The sequence below is a fragment of the Ochotona princeps genome, chromosome 21 (assembly GCF_030435755.1).
Source record: "Ochotona princeps isolate mOchPri1 chromosome 21, mOchPri1.hap1, whole genome shotgun sequence".
NCBI classification, from domain to species: Eukaryota; Metazoa; Chordata; class Mammalia; order Lagomorpha; family Ochotonidae; genus Ochotona; species Ochotona princeps.
This window is the reverse complement of record NC_080852.1, coordinates 31036870-31051620: the sequence shown is the minus strand read 5'-3', so window position 1 is coordinate 31051620 and position 14751 is coordinate 31036870. Positions and strand designations below refer to the sequence as shown.

The 14751-nt window shown below is 45.9% G+C and overlaps 1 protein-coding gene across 5 annotated transcripts in view; it reads left to right on the top strand.

Moving 5' to 3' along the window:
• CTNNB1 (catenin beta 1) overlaps nucleotides 1-14751 on the top strand; it is a 40042-nt gene extending 25291 nt beyond the window's left edge. For 2 of the 5 annotated variants that reach the window (XM_004581383.2, XM_058678418.1), the window contains 14 exons: nucleotides 1832-1893; nucleotides 2317-2544; nucleotides 2919-3172; nucleotides 3286-3524; nucleotides 3606-3807; nucleotides 5129-5273; nucleotides 8238-8341; nucleotides 8420-8758; nucleotides 8987-9145; nucleotides 10747-10866; nucleotides 11322-11472; nucleotides 11556-11677; nucleotides 12456-12516; nucleotides 13454-14751. In XM_004581383.2, the coding sequence (XP_004581440.1) occupies nucleotides 1881-1893; nucleotides 2317-2544; nucleotides 2919-3172; nucleotides 3286-3524; nucleotides 3606-3807; nucleotides 5129-5273; nucleotides 8238-8341; nucleotides 8420-8758; nucleotides 8987-9145; nucleotides 10747-10866; nucleotides 11322-11472; nucleotides 11556-11677; nucleotides 12456-12516; nucleotides 13454-13662 (2346 nt within the window). In that variant the 5' untranslated portion in view covers nucleotides 1832-1880 and the 3' untranslated portion in view covers nucleotides 13663-14751. Of the gene's footprint in view, nucleotides 1-1831; nucleotides 1894-2316; nucleotides 2545-2918; nucleotides 3173-3285; nucleotides 3525-3605; nucleotides 3808-5128; nucleotides 5274-8237; nucleotides 8342-8419; nucleotides 8759-8986; nucleotides 9146-10746; nucleotides 10867-11321; nucleotides 11473-11555; nucleotides 11678-12455; nucleotides 12517-13453 lie in introns of those variants that run through there. The other 3 variants (XM_058678419.1, XM_058678420.1, XM_036497465.2) reach the window with 3 other exon arrangements.

Here is a 14751-nt window from a genome sequence, read left to right as displayed (position 1 = left end):
CCCGACTAGCTCCCTGCCTGTGGCCTGGGAAAGCAGTCGAGGATGGCTCAGATTCTGGGGCCCCTGCACCCATGTGGGAGACCCGGAAGAAGCTCCTGGCTTTGACTCAGCTCAGCTCCAGCCATTGTGGCCACTTGGGGAGTGAGCCAGAGGTCGTAAGATCTTTGTCTCTCCTCTCTCTGAATCTCCCTTTCCAATAAAGGTAAATAAATCTTAAAATAAATGGAGGTTTCTATGCATACTGCAGTCCTGTTATATTAAACACATAGTCCTACTTACTCTGTGATCTTTTTTTTTTTTTTTAAAGATTTATTCATTTTATTACAGCCAGATATACACAGAGGAGGAGAGACAGAGAGGAAGATCTTCCGTCCGATGATTCACTCTCCAAGTGAGCCACAACAGCCGGTGCGCGCCGAACCGAAGCCGGGAACCTGGAACCTCCTCCTCCGGGTCTCCCACGCGGGTGCAGGCCCAATGCATTGGGCCGTCCTCAACTGCTTTCCCAGGCCACAAGCAGGGAGCTGGATGGGAAGTGGAGCCGCCGGGATTAGAACTGGCGCCCATATGGGATCCCGGGGCGTTCAAGGCGAGGACTTTAGCCGCTAGGCCACGCCGCCGGGCCCGACTCTGTGATCTTAAATGAGATTCTTGAATAGGGATCACCTTTGTTTTGTCATTTTTATTCTGTTGAGTATATAAATGGTTGTGGTTCTACCGTAGTTCTGAAACAACAGCTGTTCTCAGATTTAGGTGTCAGATGGTCTTTATAATTACAAAAATCTCATTGGAAGAGTGGATGTCAGGACTAACCAGCATGTACTTTACATTGAAGAAATAGGATATTAGTGTGTAGTTTCCAAGTTTATTAAACATTCAGACTTTATCTATTAATTGAAAACACAGGTCACATTTAGATATCTCATTCCATTTCTCAACATACCATTGCATTGACTTGTAAGCACTGTTAATTTGGAGTGCAGTATGAATTTGTGGTAACTTTGTAATAAAGCACACCTTGCCATTAGGATGCTTTGAGCGTTGAGGTGTGGACTGTGCCCTGTAGGTGGTTCTGTTTGGAGACAGCGTGCCTCTGAATGCTGCACGATACGCCTAAGCACAAATGTCAAGTAAATTGCTAAGATTTGTGAAATGATCAGAGTTCATACTGATCAAAGTAACATCCCCATTGGTAATATGTGTATTTATACTTGTAATCATACTATCATACTGCTGTAAATTTGAACCTGGAAAGCCTTTACTAGTGAATGCTTTTTTTTTTTTTTAATGTTGCAGACTTCCATGGGAAAAGTAATTTTGCTTCTTTGCAAAACCTCTGATACCACTGTTTTGAACTATTCACCAGGATCTGCTTTATGAAAGTATTTTAGGTGATCTGTGTTAAAAAAAACTGATTGACTTTGTTCAGTGAAAGTCTGGTGATTTTTAAACTGCTATTGGACCTCTACTGTTAGACACTTAAGTGTTTAGAGAGGTTAAAAAAGAAGAGGTCTTCAGGAATTCACACACAAAAAAATTGGGTTTTTTTTCCCCCTTGGCTTTCCTTATTGGCGCTTTTATGCTTGCTCATTCAGCACCCTGAACATCTGACATTCATTTTGTCTTGAGGAGAGGTGAGTGTTGAGGCAGTTTTGTGGGAGAGATTTGACTCAGCAACAACATGTTAGAGGTGTTTGTGACATGTATCACTCCGTGAAAGGAGTTTTGGTGTTTTGTGGGCATAGTCCATATCATCTAGCAGGCATTCCAGTGACTGTATTAAAAGACAGATAATTTAAAATCCTAATAATTTTTGATTGACTTTTTTTAGGGTATCTTGACGTTTACTATACAACTGTTTTGAAAATCCGCCGTGGACAATGGCTACTCAAGGTTTGTGTCCTAAGTCTTAGTTACTGCCCTGGGGCTCTGCTTCTTGGCTCTTGACCCAGGCTGGCTCCGACCCCCCTGCTTTGCTCGCTCCCTGCTGACTTGTCAGGCTGCCTTTTGCTCCATTGTCTGCTCACTCCTGATGGCTTGGTGAAATAGCAAACAAGCCACCAGCAGGAATCTAGTCCGGGTGGCTCTTTCTGGAACCTGGATGCGGTACCATTCTCCCACTGATTCAGTCACTGTGAGGTGGTCCCGGAAGGGCGCCCATTTCTGAGCTAATCCTGCCTTGTCATTCTGCTTTCTTGGCTGTCTTTCAGATAGGACTATTTCTAAAAGTGCTTCAATGGATTATATCAAGAGTTTTTCAAAAATTAAGGCAACGATTTCAAAGTAGTAATTGTTAATATGTTTTCACTTTCACAGCAGATTTGATGGAGTTGGACATGGCCATGGAGCCAGACCGGAAAGCAGCTGTGAGTCACTGGCAACAGCAGTCCTACCTGGACTCTGGGATCCACTCCGGCGCCACCACCACAGCTCCTTCTCTGAGTGGGAAAGGCAACCCGGAGGAAGAGGACGTGGACACCTCCCAAGTCCTGTATGAGTGGGAGCAGGGCTTCTCCCAGTCCTTCACTCAGGAGCAAGTAGCTGGTAAGAAAGGCAGAGGGCGCTTCTAATGATATTATTTGAAAGGCTGTTCACTCCCCAGATGGCTGTGACAGCTACTGTTGGGCTGAATCAGAAGTGGAGCAGCCAGTATTCAAACTGGCACCTATATAGCATGCCAGGGTTGCAGATGGCAGCTTCCCTTGTTGTGCCGTAACACCACCTCCAAGAATGTATTCAAGTTAGCCTGTAAGGGAGGAGAACAGGGTGGTTGCATTTCTTGCTTGCTTCAACTCTGTGTCTCCTTCCTGTAGATGATTTGATGTGCAGTGTCACGTCATGAATGTCACTTCTTCAGGCTAGCCTGCTCTTCAGTAAATTCTGAACTGTGGGTGTCGGGTGTTGAATTTCCCTTCTAGATATTGATGGCCAGTATGCGATGACTCGAGCTCAGAGAGTGCGAGCTGCTATGTTCCCTGAGACGTTAGATGAAGGCATGCAGATCCCATCAACACAGTTTGATGCTGCTCATCCCACTAACGTACAGCGTCTGGCTGAGCCTTCACAAATGCTGAAACATGCGGTTGTCAACTTGATTAACTATCAGGATGATGCAGAACTTGCCACCCGCGCAATCCCGGAACTGACGAAACTGCTAAATGATGAGGATCAGGTAAGCAGTGCTATGGCTCACTTTTTAGTGGCTTTGAAGGAAATTCAAGAGAGTGGTTTCCTGATGGTTCCCCAGTATCAGTACTGAAAAGTAATGATGTCTCTTAATTACAGGTGGTGGTGAATAAGGCCGCAGTTATGGTCCATCAGCTTTCTAAAAAGGAAGCTTCCAGACACGCCATCATGCGTTCTCCTCAGATGGTGTCTGCTATCGTACGCACCATGCAGAATACAAACGATGTGGAAACAGCTCGTTGTACTGCTGGAACCTTGCACAACCTTTCCCATCATCGTGAGGGCCTGTTAGCCATCTTTAAGTCTGGAGGCATCCCTGCCCTGGTGAAAATGCTTGGGTAAGAAAGCAGGGAGGGAGTGCTGGACTGCCGGGGAGATGCTGTCACAACCACTCTGATGAGGCTTCCTTCTCCCTGCAGCTCTCCCGTGGATTCCGTGCTGTTTTATGCCATTACAACTCTCCATAATCTCTTACTGCATCAAGAAGGAGCTAAAATGGCAGTGCGTTTAGCTGGTGGACTGCAGAAAATGGTTGCTTTGCTGAACAAAACAAATGTTAAGTTTTTGGCTATTACAACAGACTGCCTTCAGATTTTAGCTTATGGCAATCAAGAAAGCAAGGTAAAAGAATTGTTCTTAGTGTGGCTTTCATGGAGCACTGGGAAGCCTGCAGTGTCCTCTCAGGCCGGGACCTGACGGTCAGGCTCCCATGACTTGGATGAAGCAGTTCCATCTCCAAACATCTGAGACTAAAGCGCCACGCTGAGCGCTCGTAGAGCAGGCGGGGTTCTCTTTGAACTGTTGTAAGGCGGTGAAGGAGTAAACTGCCCGCTTCATGTTTTAGGGAAGGAGTAGAGACGAGGAGGGCACAGGGCACACGAAATTGACATTGTCTTGAGTGTTCAGAGACCTAATGGAAGTAACCATTGAGTCCACCTTTTATTGTGAGAAAGAATTGATTAGAAGAGAGTTTGCTAAGAAAATAGCATCTTTGAAGGTCCTGAAAAGGGGGGAATATAAGAAATTCAGAAGAGAAAGGATTTGCGGTTACTGTGATGGGGCAGACAGTGTAGGAGTTTGTAGAACATAATGAATGGCTAGTGGGAAGCAACATTTAGAAGAGGCATACAGTGAATATTTGATTTTCAAAACTCAGGCAGTGTCTGGAGGTGGGGGGCATATAGGGATGTAAAGGGAGGGCAGTAGTGAATGAATATTTTTTGGTATCCCTTTTTAAAGTGGATGTGATCAGAAAAATACAAAATGATTGGGTTGTGTGGTTCAAATTTTCAAGTTGTTTTGATATAACTTTTTTTTTTTTTAAAGATTTATTCATTTTATTACAAAGTCAGATATACAGAGAGGAGAGACAGAGAGGAAGATCTTCCGTCCGATGATTCACCCCCCAAGTGAGCCGCAACGGGCCGGTGCTGCGCTGATCCAACGCCGGGAACCAGGAACCTCTTCCGGGTCTCCCACGTGGGTGCAGGGTCCCAAAGCTTTGGGCCGTCCTCGACTGCTTTCCCAGGCCACAAGCAGGGAGCTGGACGGGAAGTGGAGCTGCCGGGATTAGAACCGGCGCCCATATGGGATCCCGGGGCTTTCAAGGCGAGGACTTCAGCCGCTAGGCCACGCCGCCGGGCCCTGTTTTGATATAACTTTTATATTTGAACATTAGTATTGCATGTCAACATAATTCCTCTTCGCTGTGATCATTGTGGGAGAAAGGCAGGGCTGATGATATGTTCTGGGATGTCTGAGTTAGAGTGAGTACACTGAGGAGTAGCAAGTGCATGGGGCCCCTAGGTGGGGAACACGAGTGAAAAGGTCCAGGGATGCATTTACATCCAGTGACAAGCAAACTGAAGTTATTGTAAGGTAATGGCTGTTCTCATGCATGTGATGAAGCTCCAGTCACGAACAGTATGTACACGCTTTCTAGCTGATCATTCTGGCCAGCGGAGGACCGCAAGCTTTAGTAAATATAATGAGGACCTACACTTACGAGAAACTACTGTGGACCACAAGCAGAGTATTGAAGGTGCTGTCTGTCTGCTCTAGTAATAAGCCGGCTATCGTGGAAGCTGGTAAGTATGTGTGTATTTTGAGGTCTCATGAGCAACTGCAGTTCTAGTTAATTTAGGCAAAAGCAATAGCTCTGGACTGAAAGTAGGTGTTCTCATTTATTTTGCATCCAAGATCCCACTCAACCTGTAAGGTCAGCTGCATACCTGGATCAGTGCTGGTGAGGGCTGGTTTTGGCATAAGTTTATTAATCATGGAATGTCCTGGCAGATACTATGCTTGATACAAATTGTCAATTTTGATTTTGGGTAGATCCAAGATTTGCTGGCTTGGGACTATGTGGGCCATTAATGGCCTGTCCTAGTAAAGTGCATTGTTACGCTGCAGTGAAGTGGATGATTTCCCAGGGCACCTGATGGACTAGGGCCACAGCCTTAGGAGCAAACAAGTGTTTGCTGAGCTCGTGCAGAAGGCAGCAGTCTGAAAAGTACCTGTGTGGCTTGGAAGAAATTCTTTTAAGGCTAATTTAATCAGAATCAAGGGAGTGTTGCTTTTTAAAGATTTATTTATTTTACTTGCAAGAGTTAGGGAGAGACAGAGATCTTCCCTCGCTGGTTCATTTCCCAGATAGCCCGAGCCAAACTGATCTGAGGCCAGGAGGCAGGAGCTTCCTTTGGTCTCCCACAGGAGTGCTTGGAACCCTGCCCTTGTGCCATCCTCCACTGCTTTCCCGTAGCATTAACAGGTAGCTGGATCAGAAGAGGAGGTTCCAGGACTTGAACCAGTTATGATGTGGGAATGCCGGCATCATAGGTGGCAATCCATGTGGTGGATTGTTGTGCTATGCCACTGCATGGACCCCCTGGAGTGTTTGTTAATTAAAGATTCTGAAGTGACAGGGAGGGCTGAGTAGCTGGAATATGTGAAGTTAGAAGCTTAGGAGCAGGTCTTACGGCAGTCGTTAAGATGCCGCCTCAGATGCTTGCCTGCTGATGTGCGTGCTTGGGGGCAGACGGAGATGGCTCAGGTGTGGATCTCTGCACCATGCAGGAGGACCCAGATGCAGGTCTGCACTTGGGGCTCTGCCTTGGCCCAGCCTGGCCTGTTGGAGGCATTTGGGGAGTGAGCCAGGGCATGGAGGGAAGTGTGTTCTCTCTGCCTGCCCCTGCAACTGCCTTACAGGCAGTAACAAAAATTCCCCAGGAGAAAAACTCAACTGTGAGAAATTCCAGTAGGTTCTTCTGATGTTTTTTTATTCTGAAAAGACTTAGCATCTAACTAAAGCAATGCAATAAGGTATCAGTATATACCAGATAAACAACCAATACGGTTGGTCCCTTGACCTTGTATATGCAAAAATGTGATTACAGGTTGGAATCAGTGGAGCAAGAGACATGAATTAGTGTTGGCAGTGTTAGTGGAAAAGGAGCTAATTAATTATGAAGGGGCTTCCCTGAGAAAGATAAAATGGACGAGAGAAAAAAAAACCTGTCTGTTGTCTGTATGTGAGGGTTAAGTCAGTTCCAGGTAGAGAAAAAACACATTCCTGTGCCTAGAGGTAAGAAGGAGTGGTTGGAGCTGCAGATGCTGGAGCAACAGGCTGTACGAGTAAAGCTTAGTAATGGGAGATGCGCGGGAGGAGGCGGGGCTCGACGGGGCCATACTGGGCACATCACTCTGGAACCTGTCGGAATTCCTCATGGAGTTTGCTTATGCTTTATTCTGGAACTGGGATCCACAGCCTAAGGGGTTCCTCAAACTTACAGAAATATTTGGATCTTTCTGTTAAAAATAATGAGAAGCTTTTGATGGATATTGAACAGGGACACAGCGTCACAGTGTTACACTTGGGAAATTAGTACTTGCATTTTGTAGATAACTTTTAATGACCAGAAGCAAGAAGACCAGATTATGGAATGCCCTGTTGGTTTCTGGAAATTCAACAGTTGAGTTTTAGAACAGAGCAACGGACCAGAGTGAGACTGTGGATTGTTTCTTGTGAAAGGATCATTTGGTTGCAGCAGCCGAAAGTGTGATCTGTGTCATGATGATAAATAGGATGAAAGGGATTGGTAACTTTCATACAACATAATTTAAAACGCTAACTGTAGTCAGAGTGACTGCAGATACATATGGTAGAGTTTCCCTTGTGTAACGGTCGGGTAGCTGGGATGGGAGCTCGTCTACCTGCAGTCGTCTCCCTGAGCTGCTGGGTGGCTGCAGGCGTGTTAATGAGCATTTACTCTCGGTGGAACAGCTGCTGAGGGAGGAGAGAAGATCAGTATCAGTATGTGGAAAGAATCCAGCAGACGTGATCTGTGTCTTGTATGGAAGGCACTTGTCATAAATGCCATGGCGGGGAGGGACAGTGTCCCATGGGAATTAGCAGCAAGTACACCTAACCTAAGTTGAGGAAATAAAACGACTCACAGAGGAAGTCTGATACTGAATTTAGGGGTGGTTTGAGTTGGACAGAGTTAAAAGTTCCTATTACCAAGGTCAGCATCCCTAAGGGTCCAGTGTGATGGGAAGTGTCCCTGGGCAGTAAGTGTTTCGGTGCCTTTTTCTGGGTTGTTCTTCCTGAAAAGTTTATGCTCAGGTGTCAGCTTGGCACCAGAGTGACCCAGTCGCTCTATTCGAAAGTGTAACCTCTCTCCATTGTCTTGTTACCACTTCATATCATCTGCCCATATACTTTGAACTTTTACCTGTATTTCTTGTCTGCTTCCACCGAAGTACAGTCCCTCCAATTCAGAACATGGTCCAACACGGAGTATGTATTTTGCAATGATGGATGCGAATATTACCGCAGGAGAACTGTGGAGATCATGAAGTTTTTTTGCAAATAGGGAGGAACCAAAAAATATTTGACAAACTGTCACTTTGGAGATGGACTGAAATAGAAAGGGAAATTGAGAGGATCCTAAGGCAATGGAACAGGAGTCCTCGGGGAGGAAGTTGTGGATACCCAGCCTTGCTAGGCCCTGAGCTAACGGCCGCTGTGTCGTACCCTTCTGCACGTCTAGGGGGAATGCAGGCCCTGGGACTCCACCTGACAGATCCAAGCCAGCGTCTTGTTCAGAACTGTCTCTGGACTCTGAGAAATCTCTCGGACGCAGCAACTAAGCAGGTAACTTCTAATTAAAGTGTGCTTTTGTGATGCAGTTAAGGGGAACAGAGTCCTCAGCGTCTATTCTTGTCCCCACAGGAAGGAATGGAGGGGCTGCTTGGGACTCTGGTTCAGCTTTTGGGTTCAGATGATATAAATGTGGTCACCTGTGCAGCGGGAATCCTTTCCAACCTCACTTGCAATAATTACAAGAATAAGATGATGGTGTGCCAAGTGGGTGGCATAGAGGCTCTTGTGCGTACCGTCCTGCGTGCTGGTGACAGGGAAGACATCACAGAGCCTGCCATCTGTGCCCTCCGCCATCTCACCAGCCGACACCAGGAAGCAGAGATGGCCCAGAATGCTGTCCGCCTCCACTACGGCCTGCCGGTTGTAGTGAAGCTCCTGCACCCGCCGTCCCACTGGCCTCTCATAAAGGTAAGTCGGCAACAAAGTAGGTGCTGGAGAGCTGGGCACCAGCCGCCTCTGCTGCCGGTGGGCGCTGGAGAGCTGGGCGTCGAAGCCGAGGGGCTGACAGCTTGGCTGGGATGGGTAGGATTCTTAAATGTTGGTGTGGTCAGTGCTACTTTTAGCTTATACAAATAGGTTTTGTTTGGGAGTTTTCAGCCAAGAAAATGATTTTGTGAATTGTATTCTTATCTGCAGGCTACTGTTGGATTGATTCGAAATCTTGCCCTTTGTCCAGCCAATCATGCACCTTTGCGTGAGCAGGGGGCCATTCCTCGACTAGTTCAGTTGCTTGTTCGTGCACATCAGGATACTCAGCGCCGCACATCCATGGGTGGAACACAGCAGCAGTTTGTGGTAGGTGAATCTTAGCGATTCTAAGTTACCTTGGTTACTGGCTCCCCTAACACCCTTCCTGAAAAAGAGTATGAGTGAAAACCCAGAGTTTTCTGTAATGGCAGAGGTGAGGGCTGTGTTGCCTTCACTAGTCCTGGGGCGTGTTCTGTGCAGGATCGGTTACTTGATTGGCCTTTCCAACTCTCTTGTAGGAGAGACTTAAACTGTTTCATGAACATAGGTTATAAAACTGAGTTCAGAGTAAATGCTAGTGTTTCTGCAGTCTTTAGCCATAGTGTCTTTAGTCTGGAGCTGTAAAATTTGAATTTGAATATTCAAACTAGCTTGTTCTTCATTTATCTAAGACCTAGACCTTTCAAAAGTTTCTTCTAATTAGGTTATTTAAAATAAGAAAGATGGCCTTGCCGGGGTAGAGGTTGGCCACTCCACCCTGCCAGTGGTTTCCGTAGATGAACGCGCTAGGACTTTGGCCTTCTCTGCTGATCGCCTTTTGTGTTACTGTGGGGCAGCTAAGTGGCATGCCAAGAGCATTTATTTGTACTTTTAAATTTGACTAAAAAGGAGATTTTATGTCTTCATAAAAAGACACACAAAAAAGTCTGTTTTTAAAAGCTAATAGAAGCATTAGAATTGTAACTTTAACAAATAATGTGTATTTGTGGAATTGATGTTTTGAAATTTTTTGTCTATATGCTAGAGAAACGGTGGTTTTTCTCCTTGCTGCTAATTGAATATTCAGTGGTTCTGAGTGTAAATCCGGAGGGAGCAGGGAGGGCCAGAGGGGGCACGAGCAAGGACAGCGGGAAGGATCATTGTGCTCTTGGTTCTGTGTGTGAAATGTGTGTGAGCTGCTTACCTCAGGTCAACAGTACCTGGGGCGTAGATGATCTTGTCATCCAGACTATGGGTTGACTGGTTTTAGAAGGCTCTCCTGAAGAGCGAAATTTCTTCTGGCAGTTGGTGATGATACTTTATGAAATATTTACCAACAGTGTCAATTTCTACAGAAGTATAGAGGACATGGCAACACTGGCGCATAGCAGGAGAACATCTACGCATCTTCGCCTAAGAGAATGACCTCTGGGAGATGCATGCTTATCCCTTGGGAGTGAAGGGCACTGGCTGTAGGATCCTGCTCGGATGCTGGAACCCAAGTCCCTGGTTATATGGAACTGATGCCCATCCTTCTTTATAGTTTAAATCATCTCTGGAATTGCTTGTAATATCTAATACAATGTAAATAATTGTTAGACTTTGGAGAATCACAGTGCACAATGGCTACACAGTCCAGTATAATGAAGCTTTGTTCTGTAGTTGGTTGAGTGGATTTGAAGCCCTAGCAAGCACCCTACAAGGCCAGTTGTCCCTTGCACAGCGCCGTGTGTCTAGGAGGGCTGTGGCGTGGGTCAGTGCTGCCTGGGGCTTCCCTGATGTCCGGCTAACAGGAATCCTTTTATTTCATGAACTAGTTAAACATATAGGCAGCTTTGGGCATATAATGTGGATACCTGCAGTCTAGAAATTTCTCTCATTTAAACTGCTTTATATATGTGTGAACTTTAAAGAACGGCCTGTTAACAGCCAGTGTTTGTTTCCGGCAGGAGGGTGTCCGCATGGAAGAAATCGTTGAAGGTTGTACTGGAGCCCTGCACATCCTGGCTCGGGACGTCCACAACCGGATTGTAATCAGAGGGTTAAACACCATTCCATTGTTTGTGCAGGTATGTTAGTTTTTACGTGAGGTGTTCCTAGACTTGACATGTCCATAAAGTTTGTGTTTTTCATAATATTTGGAACCAAAATTAGGACACTCACATTTCATTTCATTTTTTTTTTTTTTTTTGTTAACTACAGCCAGAAGAAAAGGGAAAACATTTACATTCTGCTTTGCAGCGTGCTTAGTTTTGGAAGGAGGAGGGCTGGCCTCTCCCAGGGTACAGGTTCCCAGCCCACCCTCCCAATGCTTCTGGTGAAAGTTTGGGAGTCTCCCAAATCTTTAATTACTTCTGGTGAAAGTGTAACTTAAAAGTATTCTAGAAACCTGACATAGGGAGACTGCTTCAGCATAGTGACAGCTGCTTACACGCTGAACAGCTGGGGGTGGGGGGTCTGTGCTCCAGTGGGGGTGCTTGGCATGCTTTCATTTGGGTTTTGTTCCGTTTTGTTTTCTCCATAGCTGCTTTATTCGCCCATTGAGAATATCCAGAGAGTGGCTGCAGGCGTCCTCTGTGAACTGGCTCAGGACAAGGAGGCTGCAGAAGCCATTGAGGCGGAGGGAGCCACGGCTCCTCTGACCGAGCTACTTCACTCTAGGAATGAAGGTGTCGGTAAGCAGGAAAGGCACCAGGGCCACCAGGGGAGGGGGACAGTGGTGTCTCGGCTTTCTCTTAGGGTCTTTTTCCTTTCCCAGCAACATATGCCGCTGCAGTTTTGTTCCGAATGTCTGAGGACAAGCCACAAGACTATAAGAAAAGGCTTTCGGTGGAGCTGACCAGTTCCCTCTTCAGAACAGAGCCCATGGCTTGGAATGAGGTAGGCAGTCGGCATGGTCACCTGGAGCCTGCGCTGCGCGAGGCTGCCTTGCCACTCAGCGGCCATCCTCGCCCCGAGCATGCCTTCCCCCCGTGTAGCAGTCACAGGTTACTCTCCCGACCCTAACTGGTGGGCGACATGGGCATGCATCCTTCTTAGCTAATGTAAATAACATTAAAAAAGAATTGCAAGCTATGCTGCTTAACATTAGAATTCCTCCGACAAAAAGAACAGTTCAGAAGAGTATAAACAGTTGGTCAATTTATTGATGAACAACTTTTGACTTCAGTACAAGTGTTCCTGGGAACATGGTTTCTCATTAACGTTAGAACTGCTCGGAAGTTCTACCCATCCTGTAGTGGTTGACTATATAGTACCTGGTCCTACAGTCACACTCTGCCAGGCAGTGTGGAATGTGTTTGGTTAGAACATGTTAGGGTACTTGACTTTGCCCAGGCATGACTCAGTCTTGGTTAGTCGCAACATTGTCTTTCCAGCCGAGACTCCTTCCCTGAGCACACCCTGGCTTTCGGCAGCTTCTGTTGCAGGCAGGTGCTTTTGCCTGTTTAGTTCGCTAGTCCCTCAGACACTGTCAGCTGCTTGGTATATATTTGTGGAAAGGAGTTAGTGCTTGTTTTCTCTGCACATAATACTAATATCTGATGGGTGAAATTTTGAAGGAATTCCATTTTCCAAGCATATTCTGAGTTTTGTAATCTGAATGTTTAAAAGCATCAGACTTTGCGATTCAGTTTCCATTTTCTTGTCTCCTGTTTAGACTGCTGACCTTGGACTTGATATTGGTGCGCAGGGAGAACCCCTTGGATATCGCCAGGATGGTATGTGTGTCATTTTTAAAAATTAACTCCAGGCAAGCTGAAGTCCCAAAGCTTTATCAAAAGGTGTGGCGTGCTCATCTGGGAAAGCAGTGTTGGCAGGAAAACAGTGGCTGCAGTTAGGCCGTTCCTGAACCCCAGAGGCGGCGGTCTCTGGAACGAACCTGGGGAAGTGCGCGCACAGAGCAGGCAGCCGACTGACACCTGGCAAATGTTCACTGCGTTCACTCTTGTTTCAGTCAGAGCATCCTTAGTACATTTGTCTCCAGTTCACCCAGGAAGGTGAAGATCCAGTCTCTCTGTGTAGGTCAGAGTTTGCTATGCCTATTCGATTTGATGACCACTGACCGCTGTCTCCATCTTGAGTTTACCAGTGTCCTCTTTGCTGGTGTTGATGAGCCAACCAGGGAAGTCCCTATGCTTCCTGGGACACGAGGTGCTTCATTGCCAGGGGCGCTTCTGTGGGTGTCACTTGGACTTTGAACAGATAGCTTACACCAGTCAGGGCCCATTGTCATTACTTTGACCTCCTTCCCCTGACTTGCTGATGGCCAGGACTCGGGGCTGGAGGACATCTGGAGCCACTGGCCAGGCACAGCTGTGAAATCAGTTGGTGTGGCTGGTAGCAGGTGGGAGCTGCAATTCAGTAAATCTCGAACAGGCTGATGTTTAAGTTGGTAATTTTGTATGGCTGCAAATGCTGTTTGAAATGACTCCTGGCAGAAAAAAAAAACCTGTTCCAGCCCTGGGTTGACACTTGATAGATTGGGAACGGGTTAGAGTGTTGAAGACATTGTCTCTTGTAGTTGCATGGTAGTATGAGAGCTGAACGCAGAGAAGCGGTGTTTTATGATAAATAGCTAATCCAGTTCAGATACCCTGATGTGTGTCTTGTTTCTGCTTCTCCCCCGCTGCCATCTTGTTGCTGTCTGACTCCTAGATCCCAGTTACCGTTCCTTTCACTCCGGTGGCTATGGCCAGGACGCCTTGGGAATGGACCCCATGATGGAGCATGAAATGGGTGGCCACCACCCCGGTGCTGACTATCCGGTGGACGGGCTGCCGGATCTGGGGCATGCCCAGGACCTCATGGACGGGCTGCCTCCAGGTGACAGCAATCAGCTGGCCTGGTTTGATACTGACCTGTAAATCATCCTTTAGGTAAGAAGTTTTAAAAAGCCAGTTTGGGTAAAATACTTTTACTCTGCCTACAGAACTTGAGAAGGACTTGGTTGGTAGGGTGGGAGTGGTTTAGGCCTATTTGTAAATCACCACACAAACAGACACGTACTTTGGAAGATGTCTTGGAACATTGGAATGTTCAGATTTCTGGTTGTTATGTGATCATGTGTGAAAGTTATTAACTTTAATGTTTTTTGCCACAGCTTTTGCAACTTAATACTCAGATGAGTACCATTTGCTGTTTTAAACATTAATAGCAGCCTTTCTCTCTTTATACAGCTATATTGTCTGAACTTGCATTGTGATTGGCCTGTAGAGTTGCTGAGAGGGCTCGAGGGTGGGCTGGTATCTCAGAAAGTGCCTGACACACTAACCAAGCTGAGTTTCCTATGGGAACAATTGAAGTAAACTTTTTGTTCTGGTCCTTTTTGGTCGAGGAGTAACAATACAAATGGATTTGGGGAGTGACTCAAGAAGTGAAGAATGCACAAGAATGGATCACACGATGGAATTTATCAAACCCTAGCCTTGCTTGTTGTTGTTTTTACTCTGTAATGGTACTGACTTCGCTTGCTTTGGAGTAGCTCTTTTAATTTCTTTTTTTTCCTTTTTCCTCCTCTTTATTTTTTTTTTTGGCAGTAGTTTTTTAAGTCTGGTAGTGTTAAGTTATAGTGAATACTGCTGCAGCAATTTCTAATTTTTAAGAATTGAGTAATGGTGTAGAACACTAATTCATAATCACTCTAATTGTAATCTGACAAAGTGTAACATTGTGTAGCCTTTTTGTATAAAATAGACAAATAGAAACGGTCCAATTGGTTTCCTTTTTAATATGCTTAAAATAAGCAGGTGGCTCTATTTCATGTTTTTGATCAAAAACTTTATTTGGGATATGTACGGGAAGGGTAATGAGTAAGAGGTGTTATTGGAACCTTGTTTGGACAGTTTCCCAGTTGCCTTTTATCCCAAAGTTGATGTAACCTGCTGTGATACGATGCTTCCAGAGAAAAATGCGGTTATAAAAATGGTTCAGAATTAAACTTTTAATTCATTCAA